Raw genomic sequence first — 17,217 nt, forward strand, 5'->3', positions numbered from 1 at the left:
CGAAGAGAAGGGCGTGTCAAATGCTGATTGGATATGATCATGTCGCATATGATTATGCTTGCAATTTCTGGCAATTTGCTCTAAGCATTTAAATTCAATTCACTTTCCCTCAACTGAAAAATCGACACATTTCGGAATCATCAATCAAGTATACCTCTTAACTCAACCAAACGCGCAGATCAGTCATTGGACCTCACGTTTATTCCAATAAATACCTAAAATGGCTAGGAAGAAGAATGATAACCAATACTATGTTGTTATTCGAGGAAGAGAAATAAACATCCCAACCATCTTCCCATCGTGGTGAGTCCAACCTCAAGTTATGTATTCGGAAGCTTCGACCCTCGTCCCGTTGCTGACAGGTCCTCGTCCAGGAGCCACGTCCAACCCTTAATAACCGGGTTCAAAAATAATATCCACAAAGCATTCGTGCGTGAAGAAGAAGCAATTTCATGGCTCAACGAGAAGGAATGTTACATATTCGAGTATCATCCCGATATGCAGAAACCCAACACAAAAACGCTGCCTGATTCGGCGGCTCCTTGCTACGGTGTCGCCCATGGTCAACCCGCTGGCATCTACCACACCTACGCGTAAGTCATTACAGTAGGTCCTCGACTGTGGTAATTTGCTCAATGGGAAACAGGGAGGTTAAAAACGAGGCCGATTACGTCCCCCATGCATGTCACCAGAAGTTTAACAGTCGTGAGAAAGCCGAAGAAGCTGGCAAGGTTTGGCGCGAGACTGCCGCCCGCGTGCATTACGACCCTCCGACAAGCAAACCTCGCTGTCGACAAGCAAGTACTGGCGGCCTCGCGAACCAAGACGCAGTGTCCGACCTGGCGGCCCTGATGAAAGAGAGCCATCTCAGTGGTGGTTTGGAAATAAAGAACGAGGTGGGACTTGAATCGGCTTAAATCTTAAGATATTTAAACAACCTGATAAAACTTGAATTATTTCATATGTTCTTCAATCAGGCTGAGCGAGGAGTTCGGTACTGTTGCGACTGTTGCCTGCATACCCATTTGGCTCGTCTCTTTGCCTTTGCCAGAGGAGCTGCTGCGATTAGGATTTGAGCCCGACGCAAGCGTGATCAAGTCGTCGTCGCAACACATCAACCTCGCCATTGCACCCAAGACGATGTGACTTTCTACCGGATGTCGCTTCGGCCTATGCTAATAAGTGATGATTACGCGATGGTCGGACGAAAGTGTTAAGAGAAGGTTGAAATCGAAAAGATTGACGACGATGATGATCGTGATGATGCAAGAAGTGGCTACGTCAATCGCACGGCCCCTCCAGTTTTGGGCGTCGTCGGCGACCCTGAGCTGTTTGTTGGCTCGCCCTCCCACGCTCCGATTGAACTTCGTCACTCCCGAATTATTCTCAGTCAGCTTCACCCTGATGATCCCAATTCTCCCAGCTGTCATCCCGAACACGCCCTCAATCGCTGATCACTACGGCGACACATCGCTTCTACACATTGAGACGATCCCCGTGAGCGATTGATCCACGACAGACAACTACTTTCAGTACCCAACACAACGCCGACGAGTACCCTCATTCCTCCTATCATCATTACTACACGAAGGCTTCAGTCCGACCACTGCCACCTCGGCATGCCCTTCTGCTTCTCCTGCGCGGCACTCCGACTAGTTTAGGACACTATTCTCAAAATGCCCAACACTCACCTTCCTGGTCATCTCGACAGTGCGCGACAAAAGCTGCGACCGAAACACCAACTGCTGGTGCTGAAATGCTACCCACGACTCCCTAAGAACTCAGCCGCCGATGTCGTTCCCAATGGCTCCGAACTTTCCTACCTCCTCTTCTACGCTTCCACGCGCCGCACCAAATTGCAGAAACTCGGCGCATTCCTCGAACAAAAGACTGCCGCCGATGTCTGGAGGTACCAGAGCGCGCGCGTGCTTGTTACCTTGCAGATCCTCAATGCGCTGTTGGAACACAAGGTCATCAGCAAGGCCAAAGGGTTCTCTCTGATCGCACCATCGGTAGGTTGAAACCGAAGCAGTGCGCTGTATTCTCTACATTGCTACTCTCGTCTGACAAGGCGTCGTAGGTTCTTCGCATCATCCGCGAGATCATCACCAGCACCAATGACATCAGCCTCATTGAAGCTTCAGTCGGCACCTGGGACGCCGTTTGCCAACACCAAGACCATGCTACTCTCGCTGCTGACGTTTCCTATCGTACCCTCTTCGAAGAAAATGTCGCGCTCTACGCATCCCTCGCCAAGAACAGTACCAAGAAACTTGGCAAATCGACACAACCTGTGGCACGTCATGACGCGACACGACTAAGGAAGGCTGGCGTAACAGCGATCAAATGCCTGTTCCAACCGGTTGAGCCAGGCACATGGTGGACCGCTCATCTTGATGCGACCTTGCCCGCTGTCATCAGCAACCTGCGCCACGATGAGGCGACATACCTCGAGCACATCCAAAGCTTGAGTGACAAAAGCGAGGATGATGATAAAGTCAAGTCGTTGACACGCAGAATGAGCGTCGCTGCTTCAAGGACCTTCTCTGGACTACAGGAGGCTGCGGAATCGGATCCAAGAGCGGCTGAAGGCACTGCGCAAGATGCGGATAATCTGGAAGAAGAGGAGGTGGGAGTCCTCGCGATCAGCTGCCTGCGCGCCATTTTCCAGACTCAGAATCGGGCACAAACACGCGGCGCGGCCATGGTATTCTTGAAATATGTCTCAGATGAACAGGAACGCCTTTCTCCGCGACCAGCGACGGAAGAGCTGGTAGGCCTGCCATTCACTGAATGGGCGACGACGATTTTCCGGATGATCACTTCTTGGACGCCCGTGCAAGAACGATTTATCCTTCTGATTACAGCCGTTGAAACACTGCGACAATCGCCTTTGCAAAACACCGATCTCCGAGCGAATCTCCTTTTCGCTGATCTCATCGATGCAGTACTTCGGTCACAGCTAAATCTTATTGGTTTGTCGGTCATGGATGTTCTCCTCGGTTTGCTAGACCAACTTGGTCGCCTCGCCGCAATCAGCACTTCCTCCACCGAGCATGCTCCGATCGCATCGTCGCTCCTTAAGCAGCGCCTACAGAGTTGCATCGCTGATCTTGCCACCCACGTCTACTATTCGGATCAAATCACCGATATGATCTCTACCATCATTGCACGAATCAAACCCGATGCGATCCCATCTGGCCAGACGAGTCCTCCTTCCGAGGGTAATGGCACAGTGGCCGACTCCTCTATGGCAAATCCCAAATCATCAACACAAGATTTCGGCTACGCTCCCGCGACAGTCCCAACCAACTCCAGCCGACCGACCACTCGCGAGCGCAATGGAGGCATTGGCACCCCGTCCGGATCTGGCAGCAGTTACGCCTTCTTCTCCACCTCCGAAACCCGTCAAATCGCCCTCTTCATCATCCACGACATTCTCTCCGTCGCCGCCCAACAGCAAGGCTCCACTTCTCTTTCCTCATCCTCCGCCACTATGCCTACCTCTCGCAGTCCCGTCCCCGTATCAGTCTGGTACGCCACCAATTGGCTCCTCGAAGACCCCGATCCGGCCGTCCCACGCGCCTACCGCGCCGCATTAGTCTCCTGGGCCGAATCCGAATCAGACGAAAAGTCCGCCAGCATCCTCGATCTCGATTCCCCCGACCCGATCGGCAAACTCCTTGAAAAATCCCGCCCCTCTGCCCTCACGTCCATCGCAACCGCACCCTCCCTCCGCGGAAGTCTTGGCCCCAGTATCCAAAGCAACCACCGCGCCCTCCTCCTCGCACCCCTCAACAACGGCACCTCCTCTCCCGGCGGCACCCCCGCCAACGCGACCACCTCCTCCGCCGTCGCCGACGCCCGCGGCCGCAGCGCAAGCAAAGTCTCTAGCAACGGCAGCAACCCTGATATCACCCTCGGTCTCTCGTCATCACTCCTCGGCGGCAGCGGCGTCGCCGCCGACCGCGCAAAACCTCGCGTTCGATATCAGGACCTCAAGGATATCTGTGAAGGGCGGAATCTGGGGTATTCCACCCCGTCATCGACCGCGGGCGCGAGTGTGAGTTTCGCCGCGGAGACGGAATTCGCTTCTGTCGGGAAGGAGGTGCAGAATGGTGCTGGTGGTGCGGCGGACAGTGTGGGGAAGATGTTACGACTTTTGGATTCTTTGGGCTTAGAAGAGACGGAATCGAGACCGCTTGGTGTTGCGCCTTGAAGAACTCATTTGTTTATTTTCGTTTGGTTTGGAGAGAATTCTTTTTTTTCCTATCGGAGGAGAGGTTAAGACATGGTTTAGAGGCATGGTTTGGCGGAAGAAGAGGGGACAGAAGAAAGATTGATAATGTATAGACCCCATATATACAGAAATTGGAAAAGCGGAAAATCAGAATGAGGTTGATTTGCCCTTCTCGAGCCGTCGCGCATATGAGTTAGAAATACGGAGAATGAGAACAGGATTCACAGGGTCTGGAACACTTTTCGTGGGATGAGAATTCTTGCGGGAACGCATGTTCAGTTTACATTCTTGCCCACATGCAATAGATCTCATAACTGTACATGATCCCCTGAGGGAGGATGCCTTCCTTAGTCGTACAAGAAGAGTCGAGAGATATCAAAAATCGTCTTCCTACCTCCCCGATCCCGTCAACTCACTACTCCCAAACTCTCACGCTTCCCATCCCTCCTCCCACTGCTCTCATCTGCCCGTTAATTTCCAACGGAGATCCTTCCCAGACCACGAACTCCCCAAGCGCCTCCCCTTCCTCTTCCTTTCCACCCAAGCCTAGAATCTCATAAATATTCCTCGATGCCAAATTAATCGCCTCCCCAGCCCCAATTTTCCCACCAGGGCTATTCGCCGCAATGATCCCCGCCTGGACAAACAGATCCCTTGCTTCCCAATCCTCATCAACACCCAATGCGACCTTCACCCCCGCGGCGTGCAAGACGTCAATGGCCGTACCGTTGGTCAAGGGCGCGCCGGAGAGACTGCGACGTTGGTCCCAGGTGGTGGAATATGCGAAGACTGGGGCGAGGATGACGGGGACATTCGCCAATGCTAGCTCAGGAGCGAGGAGGTGGGATTCGGCGCCGCCGAGGATCACGAGGCGGAGGGCTGTGTTGCTTTTGGCGTCGAACTCGGATTTCAGGCGCAGGAGAGAGGCAATGGCGTCGGCGGAGTGGACGTCGATTATCAGGGAGGCGTTGCCTGATGCGACGCTGGCAAGAGAGGAATCTTCGAGGGATTTCTCCAAGGAGTCATCGTTGCTCTCGGAAGATTTGGGGCGCGAGGCTTTGAGAAGTTTGGATTTGAGATCGTTAATGGCGCTGGAGAAGCTGGGCGTTCGTCCTTGCTTTGCACCTAGACCTAGGCTGTAGTGGACTGCGACGGCAGAGCTCCATACTGCGCCGGGTTGCAAGGCATGTTTGGCTGCGATGCGAATGCCAGCGCTGATACCCTTGTGGCCGCCGCCATTGAAGGCTGGTGCAGAGATGGCTCGGGTGACGCCGTGAGAAAGCGCGGCATCGAGGTTTTTGCCCTCGAACGCGAGACCATCAAGTGCGGCACTAAAGGAATCCTGATCGTTGGCGCCATCGGAAGTATCATCTTCAGCTTGGATTTCTTCGAGGCCGAGGAGCGAGCCAAACGCGGTCAGTGAGGGTGTGACGTGGCCGTTCCGAAGGTAAATGCGCCTGGCATTGGTAGCGGCAGTAATTTCGGAAGCACAAGTTCCAACACAGACAATCTTTCCTTGATGTATGACCATGTTGCCTGGAAATTCGTGTCCAGCAAGGCTCCCGAATCGGTCGGCGCCGAGGATCTTGGTCACTCCGGACACAATCAGATCTTGTACATCAACATGCTCGGTACGAACATCATTGTCCTCAAGGTGTTGGATTGATTTTGATATTGGTTTGCCAATTGTGACTGGTTCCTTAAATTGTGGAATGCCGTCAATGAATACCTGTAACGGTGTCGCCCCGAGTGATAACGGATCTGAGTCCCAGATCACAACATCGGCATCGAAGCCGGCCTTGACCTTGCCCATTCGATTACCGAGTCCGAGAATCTCTGCAGAGGCACTGGTGACTCCTGCTAAGGCGACATGATATTTAAGTCCATTCTTGTACGCTTTCGCCGCTTCCAGGAGCACATGCTGCGAGTTAATGACAGGATTGTCGGAGACGTAGACTGTTCCACATGTGAGCTACGAAGTCATCGACGGGAGCGCGAAGTACCTACCTGGAGTCACGCCAGCTTCATGTAGAATCTTCCCGGCTTGCTCCGAGGCGATGTATGCTTCAGCCTGTGACGTGTCAGACGCTTTCAGTCTAACAGATTCCAATTTACACTTACCTTATAATTCATATTGTCGGCGAACAGTGCCACGGCTGGCGTGCGACCTCCATGTGCTCTTTTCAGCACTTCGGGTATGAGATACGCTTGGTGTGCATGGTGGAACGCTCGGATGGAGAAGTTGAATTCGTTTGTGTGACCAATAAACGACTCGAAGTCAGTGACCTGAAGAGATGTTAAGAAATGAAGGCAGACAATCACATTGTACCACCTACCGTGTAGCAGTGCGTGTTGAGTAGTACTTGGCCGCGCAGGAGCGCTGCAAGGGATTCCCATTTCAGCTCCAAAGGTAAACGAGATGGCATATTGCGAGCTCCAATACGATCAGCAGTTTCACACCAGTCATCTTGGGCATTCTTGAGCTTCGTTGCTTGCTCAAAAGCATGTCTGAAATACCACGCCTCACCGAGCCTAGCCAAGGGCCCATGTCAATGATTTAAAGTCCATCAAGCAAAATTTTAGTTGATCACGAACCTTGAAAATGGTCCAAAGTCCCTTCCTTCTTTGCCATACACGCTTTTGGCGTTCTCACCGCATGCCATCTTCATATAACGCCAGGTATGATCGGGGTCTGCGAGCATATCTTCGATGCTCAACTCGGATCGACCACTGGCCTTTCCAACGTTGAGCTTGACAACGTACGCTTCGCCCCCCATGTTGTTTCCACTCCCGGGGAGGATGAGACTCGTTGTGACCCCTCCGGATTTGATGACTTTGATGTGCGGATCCAACGGGTTGAAGCCGTCAATGGATCGTACGAATGGCGTTGTGTCGCGAGAGAGCTCATTGGTATCGTCATTACCTGGAAGGATATCAGAATGTCGACGGGATTGAGAACTTGGCCTGACTCACCATGCAGGCCTGGCAAAGAGTCGACGCCCGCGTGGCTGTGCATGTCTACGATTCCTGCAGTCAACTGTCGACCATGAGCATCAACAATCTCGACACCATGAGGGAGGTCTTCATTCTTGATAGTCGATTCAACCTTGACAATCAGGCCATTTTGGAGAAGCACGTCTGATCGAATCCATTCGTAACCTTTGCCATCTCGGGCTTCTTCTGCCGTGACATCGGCTGAAGGTTCGCCAGTCCATACCGTGGCATTGCGTATCAAGATAGGTTTCTGACCGGGAACGTGCCGGGCACTAACATCACGGAACCCATGAGGATCTTGAGGTATATACCTCAATTTGGTGCAATGATCATGGTCGTTTTGTAGTGCTTGTTTTGTGATAGCTGTGTTCTCGGGTGGTGCGAGGACGCGATCCTCACGCCAAAATGTTTGGTATGCAACATATCCCAGGCATAACAACAGCACGACTCGGAGAGCTCTCCGACGTTGACGACGGCGGCAAGGAGGCTGCGCCACGTGATCAATGATGCTATACTTTGGGAGTTCTTCGGACTTATCCATGGCGAACGGGTGGACAAGAACTGTTGTAGAAGAGAGGAGAGAGAGCGTACACTGTCGGAAATGGAGCAGGCATCTACCAAGTGGACATCGCAACCCTAAGTACCGCGTAGACGGGTCCCATCTCCACCGATAACCAAACGCGGATCACTGGTCGCGTGCACCTCTGATGATAACCGACAAACACTCAACAGGCCGACCCGAGGAGCACCAGAAAACTTGGTCGTACCGATAACTATTGTTATAGAGTTCCAGCTATATTGGTCAGGCTTTGTTGCGCATTCAAGGTGATCGATAAGTACGTCTGTAAATGTGTTGAGTGCTGAGGTCGAGCTCAAAACCGCCGAGGTCTCACTAGCGTGGAATGTGCATGGCGGCGGCGGCGGGCAAGTTGAGAGTGACGACGACCGCTTCCACCGCTCGAGCCTCACCCAGGCACACAGGCAATACCTGTCATGAGTCCCTTCGGACGGCAATACAGCCATAATCGCCAACCAATCGCCAGAGGATATCGTCATTGATGCGCCATCAGAGTGGGGACAACAAAAGCGTTACGCCCGCGTTCGCGGTCCCTGCGGCATCTTGAGACTCGGACAAAGAACCTCGCTCACATTTGGGGCGACAACAATACAAGTTGAGGCCAATACCTCAGCGAATATGAGCACAAATCAGAGGGACGAGGTGCGAGCTCCCAAAGCGAAAAAGACGATACTTCCAGTACAAGCCGGGAGCAACGCTGGACCGACCACCTTCTTCCTTAAAACAGAAAAAGAGATGGAGCAGAGCGTTCAGCGGGGCCGGAAGCTTTCACGTAGCAGCGTTGCTGCGGAGAACAAACCGGAGAACAGACCGCCTGCAGTGGATATGTCGACTTCGATAGCAGAAACGACGTACGGGGTGCAAAGTCTTGAAGATACTATCAATTCTGGATTTTCGTCGAGTAGTGATTTGTCTAGAGCGTCAAGCCAGAGCAACGATGAGCACAGTCCTACTGCTGGTCGAGATGGAAAGACGCTTTTGTACAAGAAACGAAAAGCTGGAAATCGAGTTCATCCGACCATCAGGTCTGCTGGTCATCGCATTATTTCCTCCGAAAATTCACCTCATTCTCCCTCGATGACAGCATCTCCCATCTCGGCCAGGTCAACCGAATCTCCGTTGCGGACTCATTCCTTCCGGAGAGGTTCAAATTCGTCGTCGATCAACTTCAATCACCTCCTTACACCTGTGAAATCTAATCCAAAACCATTCTCGGCAGCACCAAGCACACCTCGATCAGCTTCAGTCAAATCCTTTCAGCTAAGCGATGAAGAGGCTTGCTTGGCAGACGAGATCGGCAGCCAAGCTATCTTCTCTTCTCATGGTGACGATGACGTCGATCTTGAACGAACACCGCAATTGGTCATGCCGAGCCTAGCAATGCCGGAACGACGAGCTTTCACACAACAAGGTCGATCGATGGGAAGGTTAAAAGTAATGGTCATTGGTCCTCGAAGAAGCGGAAAGACCAGCTTGATATCAAACATTCTAGCTACGTCAGAGCACGTTGTACATGTTGATTCGGCATTGTCAGCTTTCTCAGATCAAGCATCTACTCGAGCCTTCCTCGAAATCTCTGCATCCACCAAGCCTCTGCCTACATGGTGGGCCGACCTCGACTCCAAAAGCTCAGCGCGTCGAAGAATGAGTGTCGGTGACGTTCTAGACCGAAACATAATCTTCATCGATTCGCCCCCTGCCGAAGACGATGACCAGATCAGAAGAGTCTCAGAGTACATCGCTCAATCAACCCGGAGAGCAGTCCACATTGACGGCATGAGCGACGTTGAGATCATGGGAATGCTTGCAGGCGATGGTGGCGTGCAAATGGATGCCGTGATCTACATATTCGCGTCGACCGACACTACATCGCCCCCACTCCTCACCGACGCTCAACAAGAATGCCTTCGATTGATCGCCGAATGCACGAACCTCATACCCGTCATAGGACATGCAGACCAAATGACGAATGAAAGTTTGAGCGTCAGGAAGTGCCAGATAGAGGAAATATTAAAGTCGTCGAGGGTGGAGACTTACCGACTTGCGGATGGGACCATTGAACCACTCGCGGTCTCATCAGCTCGCGGCAGCGATGCCGACGTCATCGACGCCAGCCTTCTCATGTCCTCAAAATACATGCCTCCACTGGTATCCAGTGAATTACATTATTTAGTTGAACATCTCTTCGATCCCTCCAACATGGCACGATTACGACACCTGTCAGCCCAAAAGGCAGCAGCATATCGCAAGAACCATCCAGCACATCCTCAACCTCTCTTTCACCACACCCACCATCAACAATCTCACACAGGCCATCTCAGTCCAGTGATAAGTACAGGCAGCGTTCTCGATGAAGCAAGCAAAGTTCTCATCCCATATGGCACATCCAGTTACTACCGATCCACCTCTCCCACTATCTCTGATTTTTCCGCGCCATCGTCCAGCGCATGCGCCGTCGCCCGCTATAACGAATCTCCTAGGGATCCCAACCAGCCCATCCGCGAAATTGTCACGGCTCAATGGGCTGAGGATCTCACCCATCGCGGCCGCGATCCCACTATTGTCAAACCCATCTCACAAACGTTCCCCCAATACTTTTCCTCCGGACTGCCTTCAGATACGGAGTCCGACCCCAAAGCCCTCACGCTCCCGCAACACCAGCATTCGTCCACATCTCAGCCTCAGCGACCTTCCCGCGGCCGACTCGGTGGTGCTCTCTGCGTCATCGACCCCCGTGATCCTCTTGGCGTTCTCGCCTTCGGTCAGCGGAGCTATTTCGCGCTGCGCGTGGCAGGAGGCTGTGGGTTGCTGGGTGCACTGTGTTATTGCGTTGTGCGGTTCTGGACACTCGGGTGGGAGTTGAGCGCTATCGGCGGAGGACAGGTGCATGCCATGGCTGTACCTGCGCCTACCAGGACGTGGGAGGGCGCCCTTAAGGGAGTATTCCCCGGCTGGGCCAGATGAAAGGAAGAAGTTACCCGTGACGCAAAGATTCCGTTTCACATTTTCAAATTTTCGCGTCAACATTCGGATATTTTCCATGGCGCCGATTCATTTAAGCATGTTTAAGGGCGCAACCATCAACATCACTACTCGACCAAGTTCTCCCTCGCCGTTGGGCCTCATCTGAGCTTCTTTTTGATTGGCGACAGGGTTCTGTCCCTCTTTCTCTCTTTGTTTGCGAAGGGTCTGTGATATCCACTCTTGCGCGTTTGCTTGCTTTCCACATTTCAATAATTCCCTCCTTCATCACATCCGGGCGTGAGCCGCACATGTGCCCTGCCAGCTGTGAGGAGCGGTGCGTCATAGCCTCAGCTCAAACAATTTACTACTCATGAAAGAAAGGTATCGAAACAATAGTCGTTGCCGACCCATTGTAAGTACATCCATTCTGTCGAAACCTTACGCATAAACTCCAAAATTGCCAAGAATCCCCGTCACGAGTAGCACACATTTGCTAGTGGCGCACGAGAGTGTCGAAGTTCTCTACATTTCACTCGATAAAACTTGGGGCGGCACATATTCTTGTATGTAAATGCAGGCATCCTTGATACGAGATCGACGCGTGCGCACTGTGCAAAGTCCAAATGTTGGCCCTTTCTGTTCGCATCTCTCTTTATTGGACTTCATTCATTCATTACAATGATTTCGTATCTGAAAGTCCTACTTCAAATCATGCTCGGCCTGCGAAGCAACGCCTTCGCCCTTGTCGTAGTCATTACACAATCGTTCGACACCATCGATCAGATCAATTCGGGAGTTCACAGCGCCAGTGACACCATTTGCACTCATGCACTCTCTGACGCACATCACCAAGACATCTGGTTGCCTCCCGCCATTTAAGCACGCACCACACGCCGCAAGAAGCTCATCCCGTAGCCCGGTCCACTTATCTCATCCTCTGCGAAGGCACCGGCGACGTGATCACAGTACAAGAAGCCTTTTCTGTTTCCGTAACCCTGTGTCAACTTCATTATTCTTCAGTGCCAGTGGAAATACAGGGGCTAGCGACAAATCCCCATGTATTGAACAGAACGGCTATTTCCGGGTTATTAACGCCCACTCTGGCACGTGTCTCGGTCATGATGACGCAGGTCGTTTTCGAGCTACGGCGAGAGTTTGCAGGCTTGGGTGATGTTCACGCCTAGAAGACATCCTCGTGGCGGATATGAGCTGCTCTTGCCGTGTTGGGCTGATGGGCTTTGGTTTGTCGATGTGAATATAAACAGGGTTATGAGGGAGAAGAGCGCATGGACGGTCTGGGCATTTAAGGTAGTGGACAGATGATTATGGCCAAGGAATCATGACTATAGAGTCGCCATTAGAATTCTGTGAATTCGATCTTAATCCTGCCTGGCTGGCTACTGTTCAATCTACTTGAAGCCCTGCAAGTATGTGCCAGGATTGTAAGCACGGGATCTTGACAGCCTAGGTCTACATGTAAGCAAGTCTCAAGTCAGACATCTGAGTATTCCTCGAGCGGAGAGCGAGCCATTGATTACCCTTATCATAGTCTCCGTTTGGATCTCGCCTCACTCCTTATGTGTGACTGTATTATGACAGCAAGAGCGAGGCGGTCTGAAGTCTATCAACATCGACATGAGTTCGGGAGGCTGCTCAGCTGCAAAGTGGCAGTGTGTGGTGTGAGCTACAATTGGTCTCTAGAGTCCATGTAGACGTGTTAGTTGCTTCGATCCCTACTTCGGCACGTTGTGAGAGTGACGTGTTCGCATATGCAAATGACTAGTTTGAGAATGTTGTCGGATTGCCGTGATCAACGGACGACCTGATCTGCGCCAAAGGACTATAGGTCAGCAATTGTTAAATCCCCATACTGGCCGGCAGATTGCCCTGTTGCATACTGTTAACTTAGGTAGGTAGGTAGGTAGGTATACCACATCCAGAGTGTAACCTCATCACGTACTAAAACTACAATATAGGGCTCTTTCTATACATGAAAAGTAATAATTCCGGTCGGTATCCCGGTCTGGTTAGACCTATCCCGCGCTTACTGTGGCTGAGCAGCTGGTCACCTGAAGCAGTAGTAGCACATGCGTCTATATTCGCACCAAAATCTTAGCCTACCCAATTTTTTGGGCGCAGACGATTGTATCATCATCTCCATACTACACTTACGTTGGAAAGAGAGATCATCCATGTCAATGTGTTGGTTCAATGCTTCTAGTACCCATGCAAAAACGTGCACAGCCGCGATGAACCAGTGCCCTAAGAACAGCCTTCGGAACGTGAAGTACTCCCCAAGCTGAGAGAACATAGGCCTCAGCTAGTATCCGGGAATTTTTATTTAAATGGTTCGCCCGTGGCATCATGAAAATCGGACAAGAATCGAAACCGCATACAGCACTTTGAAATTGCAAACCGATACCATGGCGCTTACCCATCTTTTCTCGCGTTCGGTTTTGGGTATCCCTTTAAGCCTGATGATCACTCTCTTCGCCATACTCACTGTCGCCATCTACCGGTATCTCATCAGCTTGAGAATACCTCACATCAACAGGCATCGGAATGATTGGTTTGGAATCAAGGCCAAGGCCACTTTCGTGGCTCGTTGTTCGGAGCTTCTCGTGGAGGGCAGGAAAAGGTTTGGCGAGTCTCCGTTCATGTTGACTGCCATATTTGGCGAGCGTCTGGTCCTTCCAGAGGAGTGGCTAGGCTGGGTTGCAAGCCATCCCGATCTTGATCATCAGGCACACGTTGCAGAAGTCAGTTATAGCGTGCGAAGATGACCCACTTGACAGAATGCTAAGCCAAATACTCCGTCAGGAATTCTTCGGTTATCTGCCTGGCTTCGAGGCAATCGCGGCCATCAACGACCCCCACGCATTTGTTATCAGTTTAATCAAGTCAAGGATGTCTTCAATGACGCCCAGCATGCTGAAATCATTTCGCGAACAAGCTGACAATGTCCTTGCGGAAGAGTTTGGCGATGATGAATGTAGGTGCAGTGGGCGTTCATACCTGGGAGAATCGATACTGATCATGAAACAGCTTTTCATCCTATCAACTGGACGAGTGCGTGCATTAAGCTTGTTTCTCACATGTCTGCTTCCATCTTCGTCGGCCCTGAGCTTGCTAGCAATGCGAAGTGGCAAGAGATCACCCTCACCTACACGCGCAATATGTTCAACGCATGCGTTGTGCTTCGTTCTTGGCCGACACCTTTGCGACGCTTCGCTGTCTGGTTTATCCCAGAAGGCAAAGTCTGTCGTGATCAAATAGCGGAGGCTCGCGCGCTCGTCGCAAATTACCTCCGGGGCAATCGTGAAAAGCTGAAAGGCACTGCATTCGAATGGATGGATCCTCGTGCCGACCCGACAACGACACAGCTAGCACTCGCAATGGCCTCGATCCATACCACATCGCAGCTGCTAAATCAGGCTTTACTCGACATCGCATTCGCTGCGCAAGACCAAAATCACATAGTATCGCAGCTGCGAGAAGAACTACAAGGATGCCTTGAGAGCGCTCACGGTGAAATTGGGCCTGCAACACTTCCCAAACTCGGGCTCCTGGAGGCCTGTATCAAGGAGACACAGCGGCTCAAGCCGCAGACAGCGGTGAACCTCGAGCGCATGGCATTGCGATCCGTTGTCCTTCCTAATGGCATGCGCATAGCCGCTGGCTCAATGGTGTGTGTCAACGCGACGAAGATGTGGCGTCAGGATATCTGGGGCGACGACAGCGAGTCTTGGAATCCTTCGCGCTGGGCTGCCCGCGACAGCGAAAGCCTCGCAACAGGAACGAAGACGAACACGCCTCTGTTGCCGGCTGGAGATAAGCTGGTCAACAGCAGCGCGCGACATTTCGCGTTTGGCAAAGGTCGGGCCATATGTCCAGGACGCTTTATGGTCAACGCGGAACTGAAAATTGCTCTGGGGGCAATCCTAGACGGCTGGGATTGCCGACTAAGTGAGAGCGACTTTGCGACGGCGAAAGCAACCGGACGCAACCGGGTTGACTGGGTACCGTATGGATTTGAGACCTTAGTGAACGAAAACGTTGTCGTCGAAGTCCGAAGGCGTAAGTAGGAAGGATTCTGTTAAGGCTCTGTTCTGCGGCAACAGTTAGATCGTTAGATTAGCAACATCTAGCGACTTTAACTAATACTACTACAGGAGGTCGAATTTGAAGACCTTTAGTAAATTAGATATATATAAAATACGGCCGTACAGGGATTTCTAAATACGCTAGAGACCTTTAGAGAATTTAAAAATAGGACCTATAGTACTTAGATAATTCTTGTTTAAATATACCGTAAAAATTATAGGTTTTAATATTTATATATAGCGTATCTATATTTAAATCTTACGTTGATTAAAACTAAAATATACCCGTAATAGTAAGCCTCCAAGTAAGACTTACTATAAGGCTTATAGTAAGCCTCTAAGTAAGCCTCTAAGTAAGACTTACTAATAAGCTTACTAAAGAAACATTTTATATATATATGCCTTGAATATAGATAGACAGAATAACCTTACGTTATTCTATTTTTAACTTACATTCTACACTTACTAATTAGAATCTCGACCTTACTCCGTATTCGTATTATTGTACCGTTCTCTAAAACTCTCTTCTAGTAGTACAAACCCCTAATCTAGATATGGAATCTTAATAATAGGGTAGAGAATGGGGGTTTTAGAGGATGCACGTATAGGACAAGGAAGTAGCTCGGTCTACAAGAAGTGATCTTCGATACCTCTATAAAAAGCGCATTGTTGAAATTTGCTTACCGAATCGAATTGTTAATTAGCTTATGCGCTTACAACAAGCGAAGATCCTCAGCGCCACCGGGGATATCGTGTGCGGTTATGATATCCCCTAAGCTCTCGAAGATCGAAGAAATTGTGTTCTCATCAACGCCTTTGAGAGAGTACTCCGTCCCATCCTGAAGGACAAGGACATCTGGTACCTGACACTCTCCAATGTCCTCTTGGGCGCTTCCTCCGATCTCTCCCCTCTTCTTGTTGTTGAAACCGTAACCAGCCCCAGTGAAGGGACCTTCGTAAAAGCATCGCCACGAGAAACCCTTGGACCTAAGAGTCTTGGTACGCCGAGAACACGACCCGCCCTGATAGCCACGGAGTTGGAGGTCCCATTCTGCCGGAAGGTAGTCAAATTTGACTGAGTTATATTGAAGCCTGGGATGACCGCAACATTTCTGCACGACACCTGTAAGCACAAGGTTTGATACACGTTTTCAAGATGTCTTGAAAGCAAGGAGAAGTCCCACAAACGTGAAATCAGGCCCGAGGAATCTCTGGTACTTACGTCTTGGGCATGATTGCGACATGTTGCGTATGTGCCTTCGCAAACGAATGGTCCGTAAAGATTGATATCGATTGCGTTGACAGACGCGATAATGCCAAGGGCGGCAAGGGCTGTTGTCAACTGCATGATTTTGGACAAGATGATTTCGAGTAGAAGTCGAGAATTGGAGAGGTATCAATGATGTTGTTGTATTTGATGTTAATAGTCGAGAGATGTGAGCACGATACAGGCAGTTTGCCCATCTTTAAGTATCATCGAGAGAGGTCGACCGGTATCAAGGCATAAAGTAGCCTAAGCCTGGTTTTTGAGACTTCGATGATATCTTTTCCGTGTCGCACGGAGCATATAACACCGGTGAACTGAAAAGGGAAACTGCTGAAACTTGGCAAATTGCCGCAAGCCAAAGGGCTAAGTAGCACTGCCCTCCCCTCGCATATGACACTGGTGAACTGAAAAGGGAGAATGCTAAAACTCCAAGTGCTTGGCAAACTCCCATGAAAGGACCAAGTAGCACCGCCCTTGCATATAAGCCTCTGCGCTGACAACCTACTAGGCAGGTTGGCCGAGCGTTTTCTCTATCTAGCATAGTATGCCTTCGCCACTTTCCAATTACAGTACCTACCTAGGTATATACATAGTTGTTGACCCAAAGAAGATGTCGTAAGCGCGGTCGGCTGAAAGTACTGTGTTGACTACCAACTTAGGTGCAGAGCGCTCTATCCCTTCTCCAATCTCAATGCTCATACGAATTCACCCAACTTAAGCTGAGACATACTCCTTGCCTTGCTGCCCGCCCAGTCCGAAGTTTTCCTTTCCACTAGGACACACTTCCAAAATGAACACCCAATTTGTGTGGATCGACGTAGAGGTGTCCGATGCTGCAAGTGGATGTCTCGGCAATGTTGCTCTCTCTCGGGTGCGTGCCCAAGCTGGTCGCGAGACTCGCCGGCGTCAGAGATTACAATTCCACCAATCACGTAGGTGCCTACCGTGTCATCCAGTGATTGTTGGCTGAATTCGAAGGTTAGGGTTAGGGTTAGGGTTAGGGTTAGGGTTAGGGTTAGGGTTAGGGTTAGGGTTAGGGTTAGGGTTAGGGTTAGGGTTAGGGTTAGGGTTA

General features: G+C 50.9%; 6 protein-coding genes across 6 annotated transcripts; 4 read left to right on the forward strand and 2 right to left on the reverse strand.

Moving 5' to 3' along the window:
• Positions 1–108: 108 nt before the first annotated feature.
• K489DRAFT_32714 (uncharacterized protein) lies at positions 109–1,051 on the forward strand. Its single transcript, XM_033601963.1, has 3 exons — positions 109–303; positions 375–593; positions 647–1,051. Exons 1-3 carry the CDS (start codon positions 221–223, stop codon positions 915–917), a joined length of 573 nt encoding a protein of 190 aa, XP_033465006.1. The 5' UTR covers positions 109–220; the 3' UTR covers positions 918–1,051.
• Positions 1,052–1,676: 625 nt separating this feature from the next.
• Positions 1,677–3,223, forward strand: K489DRAFT_309655 (uncharacterized protein; the record flags this gene model as incomplete). The annotated part of the gene is made up of 2 exons (XM_033600649.1): positions 1,677–2,012; positions 2,081–3,223. Coding segments are annotated over 2 exons (1,479 nt in total), but the record flags the coding sequence as incomplete, so codon positions are not given.
• A 1,265-nt stretch (positions 3,224–4,488) lies between these two features.
• K489DRAFT_376129 (uncharacterized protein) lies at positions 4,489–7,875 on the reverse strand. Its single transcript, XM_033603845.1, has 6 exons — positions 7,214–7,875; positions 6,836–7,163; positions 6,577–6,772; positions 6,362–6,526; positions 6,248–6,311; positions 4,489–6,196 (listed from the first exon to the last, which is right to left on the reverse strand). The coding sequence occupies exons 1-6, from the start codon at positions 7,773–7,775 to the stop codon at positions 4,656–4,658; spliced, it is 2,856 nt and encodes a 951-aa protein (XP_033465008.1). The 5' UTR covers positions 7,776–7,875; the 3' UTR covers positions 4,489–4,655.
• Positions 7,876–8,429: 554 nt separating this feature from the next.
• K489DRAFT_310454 (uncharacterized protein) lies at positions 8,430–10,775 on the forward strand (the record flags this gene model as incomplete). Its single annotated transcript, XM_033600706.1, has 1 exon — positions 8,430–10,775. The coding sequence occupies one exon, from the start codon at positions 8,430–8,432 to the stop codon at positions 10,773–10,775; it is 2,346 nt and encodes a 781-aa protein (XP_033465009.1).
• A 2,477-nt stretch (positions 10,776–13,252) lies between these two features.
• K489DRAFT_309782 (cytochrome P450) lies at positions 13,253–14,860 on the forward strand (the record flags this gene model as incomplete). The annotated part of the gene is made up of 3 exons (XM_033600659.1): positions 13,253–13,534; positions 13,596–13,767; positions 13,821–14,860. 3 exons carry the CDS (start codon positions 13,253–13,255, stop codon positions 14,858–14,860), a joined length of 1,494 nt encoding a protein of 497 aa, XP_033465010.1.
• A 542-nt stretch (positions 14,861–15,402) lies between these two features.
• Positions 15,403–16,567, reverse strand: K489DRAFT_331166 (uncharacterized protein). Its single transcript, XM_033602133.1, has 2 exons — positions 16,101–16,567; positions 15,403–15,990 (listed from the first exon to the last, which is right to left on the reverse strand). Exons 1-2 carry the CDS (start codon positions 16,224–16,226, stop codon positions 15,592–15,594), a joined length of 525 nt encoding a protein of 174 aa, XP_033465011.1. The 5' UTR covers positions 16,227–16,567; the 3' UTR covers positions 15,403–15,591.
• Positions 16,568–17,217: the final 650 nt, after the last annotated feature.

This window comes from Dissoconium aciculare, assembly GCF_010015565.1.
Source record: "Dissoconium aciculare CBS 342.82 unplaced genomic scaffold K489scaffold_1, whole genome shotgun sequence".
Lineage (NCBI taxonomy): Eukaryota > Fungi > Ascomycota > Dothideomycetes > Mycosphaerellales > Dissoconiaceae > Dissoconium > Dissoconium aciculare.